The 24,386-nt window shown below is 38.7% G+C and overlaps 1 protein-coding gene across 1 annotated transcript; it reads left to right on the top strand.

Annotated features, from left to right (window-relative positions):
• Positions 1–9,581: 9,581 nt before the first annotated feature.
• Positions 9,582–10,859, top strand: LOC138901227 (uncharacterized). Its single transcript, XM_070188973.1, has one exon. The coding sequence runs from the start codon at positions 9,582–9,584 to the stop codon at positions 10,857–10,859; it is 1,278 nt and encodes a 425-aa protein (XP_070045074.1).
• Positions 10,860–24,386: the final 13,527 nt, after the last annotated feature.

Below are 24,386 nucleotides of genomic sequence, written 5' to 3'. Positions count from 1 at the left end.
GCTTTGGCTGAGGGGACAAGTGCACCTAGTACCGGGTCAAATCAATTTCAACCGGGAATTAACACTATTACCGGTGGTATTTTATATTATGATCCAAAAAAAGATCGGGAAGAATTGGCAAAAATAGTTACTGTTATGTGCTTACCCTATAGTTTTCCTTCTAACCCCCACTTTGTGCATTATATTAGAAAAGTTTATAATCCTACTTATAAAGGTTTTCCTCGCAAAACCGTAAATAATGATATTTATAAATATAAACATGAATATGAACAATATTTGCGCTATTTATTTACTCATATAAATTGTCGTCTTACTATTACAACTGATATTGGTAGAAGTGGTAATGACTGTGATTACCTTACTGTTACCAGTCATTGGATTGATGAGCATTGGATAATGCAAAAGCGCATTATTGCTTATAGAATAATTAATTCACGTCACACAGGGCAGTTTATTTCTAGCACGATTGCAGATATTTGTAGATATTTTTACATTAGTGATAAAATAATGTCAGTTTCAATGGATAATGCTACTAGTAACACAAATGTTGTAGCCTTGCTTACTACTACACTAAGTCCTGTATTTAGTAATATTTTTCATGTTAGATGTATTTGTCATATTTACCATTTAATTGTGGGTGATGGTATGTGGATTTTAAATGTTGAAATTGAAAAGGTTAAAATGGCTCTTAATTGGCTTTTTTATTCAAACCGTAGAAGTAGACTTAGAGAATATTTTAAAAGATGCGATGAATTTGGCCTAAGAGAAAGAAAGGTTCCTAAACCTTATCCAACTAGATGGAATTACATGTATGAAAGTTTAGTTGTTGCATATAAATATAGAAATCCCATAAACTCAACGTTTAATGCTCATGTAAGTGATGATAATGATGCGGATTGGGCTAATGTTAAAATGCTTGTAGATTTTTTAGAAAAATTCCATATTGCTACAAATGAATTTTCTGGGCAATATTATCCTACTATTTCTAACTGTTTAGTTAATATTGCAGAACTTACAAATTTGTTTGATCATTTTTCAGAGGGTGGGGAAATTTATCAACTTGCTATTGATTCCATGAGAAAAAAGTTTTAAAAATATTTTTTTCTTATTCCCTCTATTTATGGTATTGCTGCATTGTTAAATCCTACTATGAAATTAGGAGGTCCTCAATTTTGGTATGAAACTGTTTATAATGGTTTAGCACTTGAAGATGAGGAGTTGTCTAAACTTCCGAACGCAATAGCCTCAATTAAAATAAATGTTCAAACTATTTATAATGCTTATCAAGTTGCATTAGATCATGCTAGACCAAATATTCCAACTCCTTCTTCTTCTAGTTCTCAATCATCTAAAAGAACTGCGGGAGTAAGAGCACTTAGTGCTTGGGCAGGGTTCAGGGGTTCTCTAGGTTCTAGTACTAGTGATTTTTCACAACTAAATGAGCTTGAAGTTTATTTGTCACAAGGAATTGAGGAAGTGAATCCCGACGGCTCCTTTAATATTTTGCAATGGTGGAAGGACAAAGAAAAACACTTTCCGATTCTTTCAAGGATGGCCCGAGATATTTTAACTATTCAAGCTTCAATAGTGGCATCAGAGAGCGCTTTCAGTCAAGCAAGACTTCAACTCGGTGATTATAGAGCGTCTATGAGGGAGAGCTTGGAAAAATCAGTACTTTTCAGAGATTGGATCCGTTTGGAAAGAAGAAATTTGGGACTTGCTGAATCACAACCAGAGGTAGACGAAGCTTACGAAGAAATGCTAGCTGAACTTGCGGAGGATGATGCTTCGCCTGGAAGCGGTGATGACCAAGCTTCATTTCCGCCACCACCAACGGAAATTCCTCCGGACCTTGAAGGATTTATGAAATTTGTAAGAGATACCATGTAAATTAATATGTAACTTGTATTTTGGCACATCTTGATTAGTTTCTTTTTCTTCTCAATGGTGGTATTAGCACCTTGTTGTGCTCATTCCATAGGGGGGAGGAAGACTAAGAAAGATATTGCCATAATTTTTAATGCTATAATAAAAATATAACGCATTGATTTGAATATCTCTTTACAATATTTTTGTATATAAAAGCTATATATATATATATATATATATATATATATATATATATATATATATATATATATATATATAGCTTTTATATATACTATACTATACTATATATACATCTTAAGATATACTAAATATACTAGATATAGTAGATATGTATATAGTATAGTATAGTAGATATACATGTATATATAGTATATCTTAAGATGTATACTATCGAATATGGCTTATATACTATGTATATATAGTATAGTATAGTATAGTATAGTATAGTATATATATACTATATATACAACTTAAGATATATAAGCTATATTCGATATACATATATATATATATATATAAGCTTATATTTATACTATACTATAGTCTATACTATATATACATCTCATAAGATATATAAGCTATATTCGATATACATATATATATATAAGCATATATATATATACTATACTATACTATATATACATCTTAAGATATACTATATATACATAGTATACTAGATATACTAGATATATATATATATATATAGTAGATATACATGTATATATAGTATAGTAGATATACATGTATATATAGTATATCTTAAGATGTATATATAGTATATAAATCGAATATAACTTATATATAGTAAGATGTATATATATTATAGTATAGTATAGTGTATATATATAAGCTTATATATATATATATATGTATATCGAATATAACTTATATATCTTAAGTTGTATATATAGTATATACTCTACTATACTATAATATATATACATCTTACTATATATATTATATATATCTTAAGATGTATACTATTGAATATAGTGCGTGTATATATATATATATCTTAAGATGTATATATAGTATAGTATGTATATATATATATATATATATATATATATATATCTTAAGATGTATATATAGTATATCTTAAGATGTATACTATCGAATATGACTTATATATTATGTATATATAGTATAGTGTGTGTGTATATATATATATATATCTTAAGATGTATATATAGTATATAAATCGAATATAGCTTATATATCTTAAGATGTATATATAGTATAGTATAGTATATATATATATGTATATCAAGTATATCAAATATACTATGTATACACACACACACACACACTATACACACACACACACACACACACACACACACACACACTATACTATAATATACTATATATATATACTATAATATATATACATAGTTTATAAGTCATACTCGATAGTATACATCTTAAGATATACTATATATACATCTTACTATATATATATATAGCTTATACATCTTAAGATGTATATATATATCTTAAAATCTACTATACTATACTATATATATATCTAGTATACTATGTATATATAATATATCTTAAGATATATATATATATATATATATATATATATATATATATATATATATATATATATATATTTTAAGATGTATAGTATGTATATATAATACAGTATATATATATTTTAAGATGTATATATGGTATATAAATCGAATAAAGCTTATATATCTTTATTACTATTTTTTTTCTCTAACTTCTATAAAAAAAAATTAAAAATAGAAAGTTTTTGTTGGGCCCGTTTAGGCCCACTTAGGCCCGGGACCGGCCCACTTAACCCGGGACCGTTAGTTCGTGGTCCCGGTCCCGAGACGGTTCCAGCAATAAGCCCGCGAAGCCCGGGACCGTTTAGGACTGGACCGCATAGGACCGGCCCACTTAGGACCGGGCCCGCAAAGTCCACTTAGGACCGGGCCCGGCCCACTTGCCACCCTTAGTTCAATCTAGTAAATCTGTGCTATGTTTGCTTTCTTCTTGACAGCTCCCCTGGTTTTCATTCCTTCGCTTGGGTCTCCTATGATAAACTTTTTAGGATATTCTGGTTCACCTCTCCATTCATTTGGACGAATTGTACTTGTATGAGTAGTTGACTCCTTCGGAGATTCTGATTGACTGTTTCCAATCTCATTAGTTGTATCCATTACACCATCAGGTTTATTAGTCGACTCTTGAGATTTGCTTGTCTCATGAATTTTTTGAATTTGATATTCATCACCTGCAATAATTCCTTTCTCGGCCGAAGTATTATTTTCATCAAAAGTAACATGTACTAATTCTTCTACACATAGTGTGCGTTTATTATAGACTCTAAAGGATCTACTATTTAATGAATAACCCAGAAAAATACCTTCGTCACTTCTTGGATCGAATTTTTCAAGATTGTCCTTACCATTATTGTGAATGAAGCACTTGCTTCCAAACGGATGAAAGTAACTTATATTGGGTCGTTTACCTTTCCATGATTCATAAGGAGTCTTCTTCAAGATGGGTCTTATGAGGCATCGACTGAGAATGTGACATGTTGTACTTACTCCTTCTGCCCAGAAGTGATTTCACAACGAATATTATAGTATCATAGTTCTTGCCATATCTTGTAAAGTCCTATTTTTTCGCTCAACAACTCCATTCTGTTGGGGTGACCTTAGAGCAGAGAAATTGTGGGTATATCATAGTACTTGATCATTGCAGAAATCTTCAAATGCTCTGCTTTCAAATTCTCCCCCATGATCACTTTGAATTGTTGTAATAAGGTACCCTTTTTCTCTTTCGACCTTTTTATAGAAGATCTCAAAATTTTTCAAAGCTTCATCTTTGTGAGATAGAAAAATCACCCAAGTAAAGCGTGAGTAATCATCAACAATAACAAAGGCATATCGTTTTCCTCCTATGCTAGCAGTTCTAGTGGGTCCAAATAAGTCCATATGAAGCAATTGCAAGGGCTTTGAAGTAGATACAATATTTTATTTTTGAAAGAGTTTCTAGTTTGTTTACCAATCTGACATGCATCATATACATAATTTCTAGAAAAATTGAGTTTAGGTAGACCAATAACTAAATCATGCCTGAAAAGTTTATCTATCAGATGTATGCTTGCATGACCAAGTTTTTTTATGCCATAACCATGGATCATCAGATATGGATGTTAACAAATAAAACCATCTATATTTTCAAAACCATCAAGAATATAGACATTTCCATATCGTTTACCTGGGAGGATTGTTTTACCTGTCTCATCTTCAATAGCACAACCTGTTTTCTTGAACTTTACTTCATACCCTAAGTCGCATAGCTGACTTATACTCAGAAGATTGTATTTAAGTCCGTCAACAAGATAAACCTCAGTGATATCACAATTATTATTGAAAGGAACTGTTCCGGTACCAACTATTTTTCCTTTTGAGTCATCACCAAATTTGACACTTCCTCCGTCTATTTTTCTAACTTCTTTAAACAGGTTTTTGTCACCTGTCATGTGACCGAAACACGCACTATCTAAGTACCATTTTCCTTTGCGACTCCGTCTGTGGTGTTCTTGCAAAACATAATTATCACTTCCTTTTAGGTATCCAAGCTTGCTTGGGTCCTTGTCGGTTAGTATTACTGGACTCAGGATTGATTTTGGGTTTCCAAATCCATCCTGAGACATTTGATTTACGAAATCGACAAAAAGAATATTTATGTCCACTTTTGTTATAGTAGTGACACGTAAGTCCTGATCCATTTTTGGATCTTTCATTTGTGTTAGTACTAGTGGACTCTGTTTTGGCTGGTCATTCTCTAGTTGACTTGTAAGTCGCCTGGTTTGACTTGACAGAACTATGACTGGTGGATTTACGCATGCCATTGAGTTGCATTTGCAATTCCTGAAACTCATCTTGAAGTACTTCTTTTTCAATTTCGCATACTTCAAGCTTAAGTTTCTAGTCTTTTGCTTCTTTGTTGAGTCTCTTTAGTTCATTCATCATTTTTTGAGACTCTTTAAAAGTAAGGTCAAGAATATCCTGTAATTCATTATATCTTTCACAGTTATAAGATCTTACCTCACTTGTTTCACCTCGCGCCATGAAACAGTTCTCATTGTCATCTTTGCATTCGTCATCTAAAGTGTCCTCATCTGTCTAGCACCCTGAGAGTTTGTTCATGTCGTTTTCCAGAATTGTCATGAAACATAGATTTTCTATCTCTTCGTGTTATGAACTGTCTTCATCACTCCAGCTTTCAAATGATTTGTTTTTGTTAAAACTTAGGAAACCTTTCTTTTAAGATCAGGACACTTAGCTTGAACATGCCCAAATCTTCCACACTCATAGCATTTGCCATCATTTTTGTCTTGTTCGTTATATTGCCTAGTTCGCCTAGGTGGTATCCTACCTCTTCTTGTATTCCTATATCTCCTCATTAAATCATCCGTGTTCCTTGATACCATGGAAATTTCTTCTTGAAGAGCGTCAAGGTCGTCATCAATATCATTGTCTGCTCTTTCAGTTGTATCCTTGAAAGCAACTATTTTCTTCTTTTCTTCTTGGTTTGTTTTCTTAAGATGAGTTTTCTCGACGGCTATAAGTTCTCCTCAAAGTTCATCGTATGATAATTTGTTCAAATCCTATGATTCAAGTGTAACCACTTTTGTCTGCCAAGTAATGGTTAGATGATAAGTAGGGATTTTAGCCTATTAATTGCTCTCTTTTACTTGTGTTTTGGGCCAAAAATGCGTGAAGGTATTCCCAGAAATTAACTTAATATGCTTGCTTGCAGGGATTGTTTAAAATGAGCCAAAGAAGCCCTAATCAACTCATAAAGGAGTCAAAACTTGAACAAAAACCAAAACTGGGCCAAGAGCTGTGGAACGCGGACCGCGACAAAAAAGTGCGGCCGCGAAAGTATCAACACGGACGCGGCCATTATTTCGAGGTCCGCGATATGAAAAATCAGAGATGGTTTTTTGGGCATAAACATGAATGCGGACCGCGACAAGAAGATGTGGCCGCGAAAGTACCAGCACGACCGCGATGGGAATTTCGCGGACCGCGGTTGCTAAGGTTCAGAGAGTGCATAATTCAAGCAAAAATGAGAATGGCGGTCCGTGTCAAAGTTACGCGGCTGCGGAAGTCTCTCACGCGGATGCGGTGAAAATTATGCGGTCCGCGAAACAAGGTTCAACCAAGGTTCAGATGTGAAGAAACGCGAACCGCGATCAGAATTACGCGGCCAAGAAACTTCCGCAGGGGTATTTTTGTCCGAAAATTTTAGCTTAGTATAAATAGATCTTTTTGTCAATTTTAGGTTATGTATGTTTTTGCCGAGTACGTGAGGCGGCTAGGTTTTCCTTTTTGGGCAATTTGGTACAAGATTTACCTTATAACATTAGATTTTCATCTTTTAATTTAGTATTATGGATTATATCTTCTCTTTATCTTTGAATTCTGCTATTATTATGAGCAGATAGACCCATAGCTAGGGTTGTGACTCAACCCTAGTGTGGATATTTAATGGGTCTTGAATTTTGGGGCTTGAATATTTATGGGTTAGTGATATTTAGCCTAGTTCTTGCTAGAATTATAGACTTAATGGTTGCAAACACTGATTCATGCCTTTATGATTTGGTCTCTTCTTGAGAAAGAGGGATTAAGTCTGGGAAAACTAGGCTAACAAGGAATTGGAGTGAACTAAAAAAATTGATAGCCCCAATTAAAGGGTTAAACCTAGAGATAGTAATACCCGACTTGAGCTAATATCACATGACTTGCATGAATACCCAGTTGGACTTGAGAAAGCCAAATTGGGCAAAATCACTCAAACTATCGAGAGATATAGAGTGAGTACTTAGGTGTGATAGCTATATTATGATCCAAAATTAATCAAGCTTGGCCTAGATTCTTACTACCCGTTAGATGTCCACCTAGGAGGAAGTCGCTACCCTAGTCCTTTTAAACACTTGAAAACCAAAATCAAAATATTGTACATAGCTTTAATCTTAGCATACAATAGAAATAGAAATAGAAGTAGAATCAACACCTTCATGTTTGGAAGTGCAATTAGGAACAAAACACGCATCTAGACTTAGATATAAACCTAATTCCAAATCAATTAACTCCCTGTGGATTCGATCCCGACCTTGTTGGGTAAAACTGCATCGACCATCCTCGCTACTCAATAGTGGTATAGGTTTGGCATCGACCAATATTTGGCGTCGTTGTCGGGGAGTTAGACAGTCTTAGCTATATATCTAAATATTTGTGTGTTTTGTTTTTCTTTCCTTCCGTTTTTCTAATTTTTGTGTGTCAATTGCTTTTAGGTACCAAATGGCTCTTAACGAGATCCTCGGACATATTCCTCAGGGGGAGGAGGTAGATGAAAATGAAGTGGATGGGTTTCATCTTGAACCTCAAGTACAAAGAAGAGGTCGCCCACCTCATGACAACGTTCAAAACCCTCCCCCACCTCCTCCAAGGGCAGCACACCGGGTGTTGCCCAATGAAGTCTACGCAAGTGCAATTGTCCCGCCACGGATTCGGGCGGGCAATTTTCAAATAACCAATGTCATGCTTACTCTACTGGAACAAATGGGTTTCTTCACCGGAGCTCCACATCAGAACGCATATAAGCATCTCAAAGGTTTTGTAGACACATGCTGGAGGAGCAAGCAGGCGAATGTATCTGAGGACACTTTGAGGTTAAGCCTTTTCCCTTTCTCACTTAGAGGGAAGGCTTTAGATTGGCTTAAGAGGCTACCCAACCATTCCATCTCCGCTTGAGATGAGTTGGCCGAGAAGTTCATAGCGAAGTTCTTTTCTCTGGGACATATGGCATCATTGAGAGATGAAATCCTTGCTTTTAAACAAGAGCCAAATGAACCGTTACATGAGATTTGGGAATGGTACCGGACAATGGTCAAAGAGTGCCCCAACAATGATATGGCTGAAGCAATGATCCAACAAACCTTTTATAGGGGTATCAACACAGCTAACCAGTGTGTGGTGAATCAGCTCGCAGGGGGTAACTTCATGAACACGCCATATTTAGAAGCATGTAAAATATTAGATGAGATGGAGGACACCTCTTCAGCTTCGAAAAGTCGGGCCAATGTTCCTCGGGGTGACCCTAATGTTATCCACCTTCACAAGGACCTACATGATCATGGACAAGCCATAGCAGAGTTGACAACTACCATGAATCAGTTAGCCAAGGCACAACATTAGCAGGTTCAGGGGCCAAAGCAAGTAAATGCCATGGAAGGAGTGAATGTAATGGTTAACAAGAAGAGACAAAGAGGTCAACAAGTGCAACACAATCAGGATCAATTTGAGCAAAGTGGTAGTGGGTATGACCAAGATGATGCTTATGACGATCAATGTGAAGAGGTTCAATATGCGAACAATTACCAAGGTCAACGGATCAATGCTCCAAATCAAGAACAATGGAGATCACAGGGAAACAATCAAAATTGGGGCAACCAAGGCCAAGGGAATTGGAATAGTGATAACAACAACAATTCGAACAATTGGGGAAACAACAATCAAAATTAGGGGAATCAAGGAAATAACCAAGGCAATTGGGGTGGCAACAATAATAGTAATTGGGGAGGCAATAGAAACCAAGGGGGTTGGAACAACAATAATCAAGGGAATCGGAGGTTGGGCCCTCAAAGGCAGCCAATGTATCAACAACCCAACAACCCGCCTCCATATCCGTCACAAGGGAAAAGTTCTTCCAACAATGAGATGGGACAGATAGAAAGTATGTTCAAGCAAATAATGGAAACAAACACTGACTCTGATGCCCAAATAGCCTCCCACAACACTTCTATCCGCAACTTGGAAGTCCAAATGGGTCAAATTTTTCAAGCCTTGAATAATCGCCCTAAGGGGGCACTACTAAGTGATACGGTAGTAAACCCAAAGGGTGGAAACAATACTGGCCATGCTATGGCGGTGACTGCAAGAAGTGGTAGAGGTAGAGTTGCTAGTACCTCCAATCCAAGAAAGATCGTGAATGATGATGTGGTTGTGCAAGAAGAGGATGAGCCAAGAAATTATGAGAATGTGCACGATGAAGTGAGGATAGACATTGATGAAAATGTGGATGAGACACAAGATGATGTGAACCCGTCTAGGGAACACGTGATAGACATACCAGATCCGGTAGTGCCCAAAGCCAAGGTTCCTTTGCCAAGGCCTCCTCCACCATATCCTCAAAGGATCGCAAAACAAAACAACGAAAACCAATTTAAGAAATTCATTGGTATGATGAATAGTTTGTCCATAAATGTACCTTTGGTTGAAGCTCTAGAACAAATGCCGGAATATGCCAAGTTCATGAAGGACTTGGTAACAAAGAAGAGGTCAATGAACTGTGAGATAATCAAAATGATACATAAAGTGAGTACCATTGTGCATTCTATGGCTACAATGCTAGAAGATCCCAGTGCCTTTACAATTCCATGCACTATCGGTAGTGCCAATTTCGCCAAAGCCTTGTGCGATTTGGGAGCGAGCATTAATTTGATGCACTATTCTGTGTTCAGGACATTGGAGATTGGGAAACCAAGACCTACTTCCATGAGGTTACAAATGGTGGACAGAACAATGAATATGCCATTGGGGATAATTGATGATGTGCTAGTTCGGGTCGATAAGTTCATACTTCCCGCAGATTTTGTGATACTCAACTGTGAGGTTGACTATGAGGTGCCAATCATATTGGGGAGACCTTTCCTAGCAACGTGTAAGGCATTGGTTGATGTGGAAGATGGTGAGCTCAACTTCCGGGTGGGCGATGAAAAGGTTGTGTTCCACGTGTGCAAGTCAATGAGGCAGCCTAAGAGCAACAAAGTATGCTCTTTTGTGGATCTTGTGACAAAGGCGATTGTTGATGACACGATTGCTATGATCAATGTAGAAAACCCTCTGGAAGCTGTGTTGTTAAATCATTAGGATGATAAGAAGGCAGGCTTGATAGAATGTGCAAATACTTTGCAAGTAATAGGATCCTACACATATGGACCCCGTAAACTTTTCTTGGACCTTGAGAACCGGAAGACTCCGCCAACAAAGCCCTCAATCGAGGAGCCACCAACATTAGAGTTGAAGCCCTTGCCTTCATACCTCAGGTATGAGTTCTTAGGCCCTTGTTCCACATTACCTGTTATTCTTTCTTCGTGCTTAACTAACGTGCAGGTAGATTCCACCCTTGCGGTGCTTCATCAAAGGAAGAAGGTAATAGGTTAGACATTGGGCGATATTCGGGGTATAAGCCCCGCCTTCTACATGCAAAATATCATATTGGAGGAAGATGCCAAACCCTCCGTGGAACATTAAAAGAGGTTGAACGAGGCCATGCAAGAGGTAGTCAAGAAAGAGATCATCAAGTGGCTAGATGCAGGGGCTGTGTACCCAATTTCTGATAGTTCATGGACTTCTCCGGTACAATGTGTCCCAAAGAAGGGGGCATAGCTGTGATCACAAATAATATAAATGAATTGTTCCCCACAAGAACTGTCACCGGTTGGAGGGTATGCATGGATTATAGAAAGCTGAACAAAGTGACCCGCAAAGACTATTTTCCATTGCTATTTCTTGACCAAATGTTGGATAGTCTTGCCGGGCGTGCTTATTATTGTTTTTTGAATGGGTACTCCGGGTACAACCAGATTCTCATTGCACCTGAAGACCAAGAGAAAACCACCTTCACCTGTCTGTATGGCACATTTGCATTCTCACGGATACCGTTTGGTTTGTGTAATGCACCGGCTACCTTTCAGCAGTGTATGATAGCAATATTTATAGATATGGTGGAGGACTCCCTCGAGGTGTTCATGGATGATTTCAGTGTTGTGGGGGATTCCTTTGAAGAATGTTTGGATAATCTTGACAAAGTGTTGGCCCGATGTGAAGAGACCAACTTAGTGCTTAATTGAGAAAAATGCCACTTTATGGTCGAGGAGGGCATTGTCCTCGGCCATAAGATCTCAAAGAACAGTATTGTAGTGGACAAAGCAAAAATTGAAGTGATTTCAAAACTCCCTCCTCCTACTTCCGTCAAGGGAGTGAGGAGCTTTCTTGGTCACGCGGAGTTTTACCGAAGGTTCATCAAGGGTTTCTCAAAAGTGGTGAACCCCTTGTGCAAGTTGTTGGAAAAAGATGCAAAGTTTGTGTTCAATGATGATTGGATGAAAGCTTTTGAGCTTCTCAAGTATAGATTAACTACCACTCCCATCATTACTGCACCCAATTGGAGCTTACCATTTGAGCTCATGTGCGATGCTAGCGACATTGCGGTAGGAGCGGTTTTGGGGCAAATGATCAACAAGATATTTCATCAGGTTTATTATGCAATAAAATCAATCAATGATGCCTAAGTCAACTATACGATGATCGAGAAAGAGCTATTAGCCATTGTCTTCGCCATGGAAAAGTTCTGCCCATACCTCAGGGGTACCAAAGTGATTGTGCACACCGATCACGCAGCACTTCGTTATTTGATGAGTAAAAAGGACTCTAAGGCTAGGTTGATAAGATGGGTTCTTCTTCTACAAGAGTTTGACCTTGAAATCATAGGCTGAAAAGGGAGTGAAAATCAAGTGGCGGACCATTTTTCCCGCTTGGAAGAGGAGGGGCGGCCCCATGATGGCCTCGAGATTAATGATTCGTTTCCGGATGAACAACTCCTCTCCATATATGTGAATGGGATACATTGGTTCGCCGATGTGGCTAAATTTCTTGTGAACAACATTGTCCTGAATGAGCTCTCTTCAAACCAAAGGAAGAAGCTCAAACGAGACTGCTTGGATTATTATTGGGACGAGCCATATCTTTTCAAAATTTGCAATGATGGTGTTATCCAGAGATGCGTTTAGGAAGATGAGCAATTGAGTATTCTTGAAGCTTGTCATTCCTCGCCCTATGGTGGTCTCCATGGTGGGGTGAGAACTGCTACAAAGGTCTTAAGCTGTGGATTCTATTGGCCTACCTTGTACAAAGATGCTAGCGAGCTTGTTAGGCGTTGTGATGAGTGCCAAAGTGCTGGTGGAATTTCCAAGAAGAATGAAATGCCCCTCACCACTATTATTGAGATTGATATTTTCGATGTGTGGGCCATCGACTTTATTGGGCCATTTGTGAGTTCATGTGGGAACACTTATATTCTGGTTGCTGTTGATTATGTTTCCAAATGAGTTGAAGTTGTGGCTTTGCCCAACAATGAGGCACGAAGTGTGGTGGCTTTCTTAAAGAAAAATATCTTCACAAGGTTCGGCACCCCAAGGGCTATCATTAGTGATGAGGGTTCTCATTTTTGCAACAAAGCCTTCGACACTTTACTTTCTAAGTATCGTGTCAATTATAAGGTGTCAACCCCTTATCACCCACAGGCTAGTGGAAAAGTTGAGGTCTCCAACAGGGAGATCAAGAGTATATTATCCAAGACTGTCAATGCAAACCGGATTGATTGGTCAAGGAAAATTGACGATGCTTTATGGGCCTATCGTACAGCTTACAAGACTCCAATTGGTATGTCTCCATACCAGTTGGTATTTGGGAAAGCATTCCATCTTCCGGTTGAATTAGAGCACAAGGACATGTGGGCGCTGAAGAAGTTGAACCTTGAATGAGATGTAGCTGCCAATCTCCGGGTAGAGTAACTAAATGAACTTGATGAGTTCCGGTTCCATGCTTATTCCAGCTCGTCCTTGTATAAAGACAAGATGAAGTTCTTACATGACAAATATATCCAGAACAAAGAATTCAAGGAGGGTAACTTGGTTCTTCTATTCAACTCTCGGTTACGGATGTTTTCGGGAAAGCTCAAGTCAAAATGGAGTGGCCCTTTTGAAGTGGTGTATGTAACTCCGTTTGGTGCTCTCGATTTGAAAAATAAAAATGGTGAAATCTTTAGAGTCAATGGGAACCGTGTGAAGCATTACCTTGGCAAGATTTATGATAGCCACGTGGTGGCCTTGATCCATTTCAAATGATTATGGTAACATGCATCGTGCTGCGACGGTAAATTAGGCGCTTCTTGGGAGGCAACCCATGTGTTTTTCTTTCTTTCTTTTGATTTTCTTCCTAGATTAGACATTGTTTTGGACTAACTTGTTGTGAAGTGTATGTAGGAATTGGTTGTGCAGTGCACGATTTTGACAGGGAAAAATTTGGCTAAGTGTTGGAAGTTCGCGGACCGCGCCCAAAATTTTACAGTCCATGTGAGCATTTCGCAGCAGCACATTTTTGTCTGCGGACGCGTACTTGAAAAGAGCAAAATGCCAACTCTCTAAAGTTGGACTGTCAAAAATACTTCAGAGATTGCGGCCGCCCAATTATTGCGGACCGGGTTGAATTATGCGGGCGTGACCAATATTTCGCGAACCGCGCCCATGTGCTTGAAGCTGGTCTACATAAGGTAATATAGCGCGGACCGCGATAGAATTTCGCTGCCGCGCTCAGGTAAGGCGATGGGTTCCACAGTTGATTAGTATAAATAAGGGTTCCTTAAACATTTTACACTTTTCGAACCCTAACATTTCACCGCACAAAAAGCACTGTTCATCTCATCCTGCGCTAAATTTTCATCTTATTCACATTAAGAGTTCATATCCTACTATAATTTTACAACTGGTATGTTCAATTCCATGATGAGATTTTATCTTTTTTCTTTTCTTTTCTCTTTGTTTTAATTTTTCTTTGTTAGTTAGGGTTAGATGCATGCCATGATCTCAAATTAATGCTTAATTGATACTTAAATACATGTGAGTAGTGTTTATATGCCTAATGGGGGCTGGTGTTAGTAACTTTGCATGGTTATTTGAACTAATTTTTACACACTTAGTGAAAACCCTAGCTATTACTATTCTTAGTACCGATCTTATTGGAATTTCGCGGTCGCGGTCCATTTTACGCGGTTTGCGATAGTGTAGGCGGTCACGTTCATTTTTTTGCGATCCGCGCTACCACAGCTTTTAATTACTCAGTGATTGCTAAGGGTTAGTAGCCTCTGTCACTTTTACGCGGTCCGTGGCTGGTCCTTCGCGGCTGCGTTCAAGTTTTCACGGTCCGCACTTGTGAACTTCAAAGAGTCTGTTAATTGCTTTCGCGATCGCGTTCATTTTTTTGCGGTCCACGATTGGTCATTCGCCGCCGCGCCTAATTTTTCAAGGTCCGCGTGTGTCCAAGATCAGAGAGTCAGTAGTCTGAACCTGACCTCTTCGTGGCCGCGTTCACTTTTTTGCAGTCCGCGATAGGCATTCTGCGGCCGCGTCCACTTTTTCGCGGTCCGCGATGCCCTGTTTTGAGAAGCACTGTTGTTCATTTCATCTCCACTGCATTAAGGCATGATTGAACCCCAATTCTAATTATCTTTCACTAATTGTATGTTGCAGAAAATGGTGCGATCTCGTGGAGGAGTAGACAAATCAAAAGGGAGGGCAGAATCCTCCCGAGTCCGGGGCAAAGGAAAGCAGGCTTTGCCCTTAACAGCTCAAAGAATCATAAGCAAAAAGAAAACCCTCACTAGACCTCCTACCGAATCATTAGACGCAAGTGAATATCTCCCATCCCGGGAGATTTCTGAGGGGGAAACTACACAACCTCGACAAGAGGCTCAATCACAACCCTTTCGCCTAATCAATGAAGCTACGTCCTCTTCTGGGACGTATGATGGCTCAAAGGGAGGTAGTGAGGCATCAGAGCCATCTTCCCCACCTACTGCAACTGCGACCTCAATAGGTGCTCCTATAAATGTAGATGAGGATGACGAGGTCCCGGATGACGGGAGAGGGGGTGATACCAATGTGGGTGGTCTTGCTAGATCAAGGAAGCCCGAGGTGTGGGCGGATAAATTCGTGAGCGAGAAAGCATACCTCAAATTCTGGGAATGGTGGCCCCAAAGGTCGCTCACCCTTGAGCGAAAGTTTATAGAAAACGATCTCCTTCCTCACAATCCAAATGTCAAAAGACAGTTTGAGGAGAGAAAAAGGTGGAAGTAATTCACCAGCAAGGTTCTGGATGCCAATGAGTACCTTGTCAAGGAGTTCTGCACAAATGTTTCCCACATCAAAAAGGGCACCACTGTGACAAAGGTACGGAACTTGAAGATACGGTTTGATGGCGACACCTTGAACAAATATGCCGGTTTTGAGGATGTGGAAGCTATAAAACATTTGGAGAAGATGGACCTAGATGAAGCAGCCCTACCTTGGCTAGCGGAAGTAATAGCCATCGCAAGAACAACACCGGCCTGGCTCGCAGCTGGAGTCCCAATCACCAGAAACACCCTCAACTTTGAAGCCAAATGGTGGTGCACATTTGTATGCAGCCGGCTTGATCGTAGCCACCATGATAGTGTCATCCCACTCTTCTGGGTGATCCTAATAGCTTCCATCATGGTGGGGTATCCAATCAATGTGGGGAATCTCATGTCCCACCACATCTCCAAAGCAACCGGAAAAGGAGAAAGTCCCTACCCCTACCCCAACTTCATCACTATGTATCTCAAGAACCAAAGGGTAGAGGGGAGGCACTATGACACGAAGGTGAAGCCGAAGAAACCTTTCTCCTGGTATAGCCTCCAAGAACCAGACAACCTTAAAGCAAAGGGTAAAGCCACTACCTCCACTGGCCAGTCTGAAGAGCCAAGGGTAGTGGCCACCGGGTCAGAGCCTTCCAAAGCAGAGGGACCTTCAGCTGCCATACCTCTTCATTCATCCGGGCCATCCATCACTGTGCCACTATATGTGCCCTCATCTTCTACTTACCCCCAGACTGCACTGCGGGTTTCTCAGACCTTATCCAGTATCAACAACTGGATGCAGGCAGCTACATCAAAGTTGTCTGTCTTATCCAGTGCATTAGCTGCACAGTCAGCCCCAGCACAGCTTCAGGTACCTCCATCAGTGGAGGATTCATTGAAGGAGCTTCTGGACAACCAGAAGAAGCTCCTGGACAACCAAAAGAAGATCCTGGAGACTTTGGATACTCATGGCAAGGCGATCAAGGATCTGGGCAAGCAGGTAAAGAAGATGAGAAAGACTCAGGCCTCAAAGGAGTCAGTGGAGAAGCTGAAGAGGGAGGTAGAGAAGTTCACTTCTACTGGAGATATCCCACTTGACTTGCTTTTGGAGGAGACTGCCCCAACAACACAGGCAGTAGAGCATGAGGCAGACAGAGCTCAAGTTAGAGGATTTGTGGTCCCCCAGTCAGAGGATTCAGAGATCCAGTTAGAGGACCCGGAGGGCGCTGATGATCCTATGCAGTCCGAGGACCCCACTCATGTGCCTGACCCCATGCAGACAGAGACCACATAGGGAGTTTTCTTTACTCTCTAACCCTTCCCTGATCTTATTTTGATATTAGCATTGAGGACAATGCTATATTTTATTTGGGGGGAGGGGGGTCCATTTTGATTTGGTTATGATTTGATGACATTGGTATGTAATAACTATGATACTATTTTTCTTTACCTTTATTTATCGTTATTTTCACTTTCGTTATTTTTCACTTTTGGTATGTATATAACTTTACCATTCGATGTATATATTCATTTCCATTTTGTACATATTCGTTTCACACCATTATTGTACATATTTATTTTACTTTCCGTAGTTTACTTCATAGTTTCTTTCGTATTTTTCCTTAATAGCTTAGCTTCTTATTTCCTGTAGTAGCTTATTTTTGAGTTTTAGCTTCTTTTTACATTCTGTGTGATCAATAAGCCTTTGGTTTTCTTAATGCCATGGTTCTTTCCAAAGTTGGATGTTGTGTGAACCAGGTGGCTCTTCCCAACGATGGATGGCGTGACAACCTCCTTAAGGGATCGAGTCTGTTTTCTTTTTGTTTTGGTGTATATAGTAGTAGTAATGAATAAAAGTGTTTCAAGAAGGATTCACTTGGTACTAACACATTTACCTTCGACTTCATGGTTAGAGACAAATTGATTGGCAAAGATTAGCTCTAGTTGTGACCTTTAGACTCTTGCGTTGGCCAAAACAATCATCGAGTGTTTTCTTTGAGCCATTTGTAATATTCAATATTAGCTAGGGTTGTTGTGGGCCCTCGACTCTGTTATCTTTAACAATCCAGTAGCTTGAGAGGTGAGGTATTGAATTGCAAGTCCAAGTCCCGTGCCAATAAATCTAGAACTTGCCCTGAATGTTTGTCTAGGCGAACTTCTAAGTATAGCTCGACTTGAGAAATGATTATAGGCTCTCCTTGGTCCAAGTTGAACTTTGAAAGCTTCCGTAGCCTACCAATATGATATCCCTAGTCAACTCCTTTTAGCCTAAGCCTTTTTCATTAAATAGCCACATTACAAGCCTTTATCCATTCTATAATTATCCTCTCTTGGCACCCCAATCTTTCCTTAGCATTCATGATGAACAATTGGCAAAAGCATAAGTTTGGGGGAGAGACGAGTAATTTGAAAGTGATAAAAGGTTCAAAGAAGAAAAGAATTATTGAAAAGGAAAGGCAAAGAAAAGGAAGAAAAGCCAAAAAGAAATACGTCAAAAAGAAAGAGAAGGTTGAAGGGATTCAAAGAACATAATGATGAAAGGCAAGGAATGATGAGAAAAGGAGAAAAATGATTGTCATGAGTAAGAAAGAGTGACGGTTTGTCTCTCTAGTTCCCTTAAGGAAGAAGAAAAATGACTCAAAGAGTCAAGAAAGCACGAGCCGAAATGAGAAAATGGAGTGCTTAAGAAAAGATGAAACCATCATAGTTCGTTATGTCCTACCTTGATCCAAAAGACTTCATTACATCCCTGCTAAACCCCTATATAATTTCAAGTTGAGTGAGATTACATTAGTGGTAATTTACATAAGGGGCAAGCTTATGGTACTTAGAGCCGGACTTGTGGCATTCTTTTGAGAGTGATGAGCACACTTCTTCACAATCCTTGTTTTGAGTGTTACATTCTAAAAAGCGAGATTTGCAAATGGGGAGGAAAGGAGGAGGAGTTTGGGATCCACAATGACCTACGTGAGAGAGCGAGCTTCCTTGATGAATTGAGTCAACTCTTGATACTCTAGTGTCACATTAGAACTATGGAACTCAAAAGGTCATAACATGATGTTGTTGATAATTCATTTGTGTTGAAGGTAATTGTTAGTCCCAATTGATGCTTGATGAAGTCACCTTAGGCCAGTTGAAATATCTTTTTCTTTTTCTTATGGTGGTGGGAATTACCTTATTTGCTTGAGGACAAGCAAAAGCTTAAGTTAGGGGGAGTTGATAAGTAGGGATTTTAGCCTATTAATTGCTCTCTTTTACTTGTATTTTGGGCCAAAAATGCGTGAAGGTATTCCCGGAAACTAACTTAATATGATTTATTGCAGGGATTGTTCAAAATGAGCCAAAGGAGCCATAATCAACTCATAAAGAAGTCAAAACATGAACAAAAACCAAAACTGGCCAAGAGGTGTGGAACGCGGACCGCGACAAAAAAGTGCGGCCGCGAAAGTATCAACGCAGATGCAGCCATTATTTCAAGGTCCGCGATATGAAGAATCAGAGAGATGGTTTTTTGGTCCCAAACATGAACGCGAACCGCGACAAGAAGATGCGGCCGCGAAAGTACCAGCACGGCTGCGGTGGAAATTTCGCGGACCGCGGTTGCTAAGGTTCAGAGAGTGCATAATTCAAGCAAAAATGAGAATGGCAGTCCGCGTCAAAGTTACGCGGCCGCGGAAGTCCCTCTTGTGGATGCGGTAAAAATTACGTGGTCCGCGAAAGAAGGTTTAACCCAGGTCCAGATGTGAAGAAACGCGGACCGCGATTAGAATTACGCGGCCGCGAAACTTCTGCAGGGGTATTTATGTCCGAAAATTGCAGCTTAGCATAAATAGATCTTTTTGTCAATTTTAGGTTATGTTATATTTTTGCTGAGTACGTGAGATGACTAGGTTTTCCTTTTTGGGCAATTTTGTACAAGATTTACCTTATAATATTAGATTTTTATTTTTTAATTTAGTATTATGGATTATATCTTCTCTTTATCTTTGAATTCTGCTATTATTATGAGTAGCTAGACCTATAGTTAGGGTTGTGACTCAACCCTGGTGTGGGTATTTAATGGGTCTTGAATTTTAGGGCTTGAATGTTTGTGGGTTAGTGATATTTAGCCTAGTTCTTGCTATAAGTATAGAATTGGTGGTTGCAAACACTGATTCATACCTTTATGAATTTGTCTCTTCTTGAGAAAGAGGGATTAAATCTTGGAAAACTAGATATAGTAATACCCGACTTGAGCTAATATCACATGACTTACATGAATACCCAGTTGGACTTGAGAAAGCCAAACTGGGTAAAATCACTCAAACTATCGAGAGATATAGAATGAGTACTTGGGTGTGATAGCTATATTATGATCCCAAATTAATCAAGCTTGCCCTAGATTCTTACTACCCATTAGATGTCCACCTAGGAGGAAGTCGCTACCCTAGTCCTTTTAAACACTTGAAAACCAACATCAAAATATTGTACATAGCTTTAATCTTAGCATACAATAGAAATAAAAATAGAAGTAGAATCAACACCTTCATGTTTGAAAGTGCAATTAGGAATAAAACACGCATCTAGACTTAGATATAAACCTAATTCCAAATCAATTAACTCCATGTGGATTCGATCCCGACCTTGTTGGGTAAAACTGCATCGACCATCCTCACTACTCAATAGTGGTATAGGTTTGGCATCGACCAATTTTTGGCGCCTTTGCCGGGGAGTTAGACGATCTTAGCTATATATATAATTATTTGTGTGTTTTATTTTTCTTTCCTTCCGTTTTTCTAATTTTTGTGTGTCAATTGCTTTTAGGTACCAAATGGCTCTTAACGAGGTCCTCGGACATATTCCTCAGGGGGGGGAGGTAGATGAAAATGAAATGGATGAGGTTCATCTTTAACCTCAAGTACAAAGAAGAGGCCGCCTGCCTCATGACAATGTTCCAAACCTTCCCCCACCTCCTCCAAGGGAAGCACACCGGGTGTTACCTAATGAAGGCTACGCAAGTGCAATTGTCCCGCCCCGGATTCGGGCGGGCAATTTTTAAATAACTAATGTCATGCTTACTCTATTGGAACAATGGGGTTTCTTCATCGGAGCTCCACATCATAACGTATATAAGCATCTCAAAGGTTTTGTAGACATATGCTGGAGGAGCAAGCAGACGAATGTATCTGAGGATGCTTTGATGTTAAGGCTTTTCCCTTTCTCACTTAGAGGGAAGGCTTTAGATTGGCTTGAGAGGCTACCCAACCATTCCATCTCCACCTGGGATGAGTTGGCCGAGAAGTTCATAGCGAAGTTCTTTTCTTCGGGACATATGGTAACATTGAGAGATGAAATCCTTACTTTTAAATAAGAGCCAAATGAACCGTTATATGATATTTGGGAACGGTACCGGACAATGGTCAAAGAGTGCCCCAACAACGATATGACTGAAGCAATGATCCAGTAAACCTTTTATAGGGGTATCAACATAACTAACCAGTGTGTGGTGAATCAGCTCGCAGGGGGTAACTTTATGAACACGCCATATTCAGAAGCATGTGAAATATTAGATGAGATGACGGATATCTCTTCAGCTTGGCAAAGTCGGGACAACGTTCCTCAGGGTGACCTTAATGTTATCCACCTTCACAAGGAACTCCATGATTACGGACAAGCCATAGCAGAGTTGACAACTACCATGAATCAGTTAGCCAAGGCACAACTTCAGCAGGTTCATGGGCCAAAGAAAGTAAATGCCATGGAAGTAGTGAATGTAATGGTTAACAAGAGGAGACAAAGAGGTCAACAAGTTCAACACAATCAAGATCAATTTGAGCAAAGTGGTAGTGGGCTATTTGCTGCGTGATCTACGTGTTGGGGGTATTGTATATACAAGGTAATGAGTGTATATGCGTTGGCATGGGATAAGCATACGGGTAGGAGTAACCTTATTTATGCTATGTTACTTTGTGTACTATGTTTTTCATGCTTTATATAAATCGTTAAACTCTTTGATTTCTCCTATTCATATTATTTCCTGTGTTGAGCTTATTGTGATATTGGGTGTTGAGTTCGTTAAATTGTTGATTTGGTGGTTGATGTAAGATTTTTGGTAAATTTACATATGACGAGTTATGTTCAAATAGTAATAATGATATTGAATATGCTTCCCACCTTGCTTGGTACTGTGTTATATGTGATGCTTGGTGAGGAAGAGTGAAATGCACAAAGGGTATTGCTGTGCTTGTGAAGTAGAGTGATTGTGCACAAAGGGTATTTTCGTACTTTATTCATATATCCATATCATTGCACAAAGGGTGTTTCTGCACTTCATAGAAAGTGAGAATATGCACGAAGGGTGTTTCCTTGTCGTTTGTTGGTTTCATTTTTCCTTACTTTGTTATTCGGATAGTTGACTTGGCCTTGTGGTTTTGTAATATATATTTTGAACGGTTGTTCAGAGTTGTTGTAAAAGCATGAGTTGTGGTTTACTCAGTGACACCTTCCTTTACTTTCCCATTTTATGTTCCTTACTTGTGTACTCTCACACGTTATTATCCTGCCTTATACTTGGTAATTTTATTGTCATATCGTATTTCTTGATATTATCACTACTCAAGTTTATTTGTAGGTGTCTTGTCTTAGCCTCGTTACTACCTCGTCGATGTTAGGATCGACACTTACGGAGTATATAGGGTCAGCTGTACTCATACTATACTTCTGCACTTCTTGAGCATATACATATATTGGTACCAGCGTAGTCCCAATAGGTACTTAGGAGATACCACGTAGACGACTCGAGGTAGAGCTGCATACCTTTCGCAGGCCTTAGAGTCATCTTTCCATTTCTGTTATACTGTTTTTACTTTTCAGACAGTATTGTATTTCTTTCAAGAAAATGTATGTAGTAAACTCTAGAAGTTCATGTACTTGTTGTTGGGATTAAAAGATTGGTGAATGAGAAATGGAGGGAAGAAAGTGGAGGGAAAATGAGCTCCCTTTTGCTTTGGAAAGAGCAACTGTCCCTCATTGATAGTGGAGCTTATATTGAGAAAGCACTTCTCTTGGTGTTAAATGGGTTGGAAAGAAAGTAAGTCTCGCGCCGTAGTCGTCGTCGTCGCTCGGCTCAGCTTGGGCTTGGGCTTGGAAAGAAAGTAAGCCTCGCACCGTCGTCGTCGTCGCTCGCTCGGCTCGACTTCGGCTTCGGATTCGGATTCGGTCAAAAATTGATTGATTAATCTTTTTGGACAAAATTTCTTTCAATTATTTAATTAAGACATACATGCTATTTTGAGCTAACACACTATATATGAGAAAACTTTAACTAATTTTGGAGGTTAGGTGTCCTTTCTCTAGAATTTTAGTATTTACGTTTCATTACAATTTGTCTAATATTGTTCAATGTCCTAATATACTTTGCAAGATCACATTGTCCCTTCATTTAATACAATTAAATGAAAAGCTAGAGTTCTAAAAAATGAGTAATTTTCCGAGAATGAAAGGACTTGAAACTGATCTCTTTTCGTCTTTCATTTTTTTAAATAAATTCCACCTTTAAAGAGTGCATCGACACACTTTTAGATTTTGTTGAAATAAAGATAAACGGAAACGTAAGCAGAAAAAAAATTAAAAAATAAGAAAAACTTATGATTTAGAAGAGGCGTCATATCATCTCTTTTTACAGAATTATATATGTAGATCCCTGCAATTTAGTAGTCCTAGGTTTTTGTTAAATATGATAATATTAATAATAATATAATATCTAATCATACTTATCGTATTCTTATTGGCAAAATAATCTCAAAAGAGAATACGTGTTGTGTATTATATTTCTAGTTAAAAAAAATATAATATTCATCGGTAGACAACCGAATATGCCATTCTCAATTTAACTAAATTCTCGTCTGTCACTTCTACATGTTACTTGGACAATGTTTGATACATTCTCGGGTAGGAGTATTATAATATTTTAATTAGTTCACTAAGAAACATGTTAATTTTTATATAGTTGGAAAAAATTATCAAGTTTTTTATTTTGTTGAATAATTGAATGGGTGAAAAAGTAAGTTGGTAAAGACCAATGTAACTATTCAATGTGGTAGCACAACCATACTTAAATTATATTGCTTGCTTTTCGCGCAGAACTAGAATAACAAGAGGAAAAATTGAATAGAACCAACTTATTATGGATGATAGATTCGTGCATCCATGAACAAAAATAAATTACACCACATCAAATTAATACAAAATCGAACAAATGCACACCCCACGACAAGTCCATAACAAGTGCAATTTGTTTTTAAAAAATTGAAGTTGCGCCCTCACCCATCGTATTAAAATTCTGAATCCACCTTTGATCGACGTCCCTATTTAATTTGGACTAGCATTATCGTTATATATATATTGAATTTATTTGGGACCCGAAAATGTTGAGCTCAAGTGCCTTGAGAAACGCGCGGCTATAGCATAGGGTCTAATGT

The sequence above is a fragment of the Nicotiana tomentosiformis genome, chromosome 11 (assembly GCF_000390325.3).
Source record: "Nicotiana tomentosiformis chromosome 11, ASM39032v3, whole genome shotgun sequence".
In the NCBI taxonomy this organism is placed as follows: Eukaryota; Viridiplantae; Streptophyta; class Magnoliopsida; order Solanales; family Solanaceae; genus Nicotiana; species Nicotiana tomentosiformis.
This window is presented reverse-complemented; position numbering and strand designations above follow the sequence as displayed.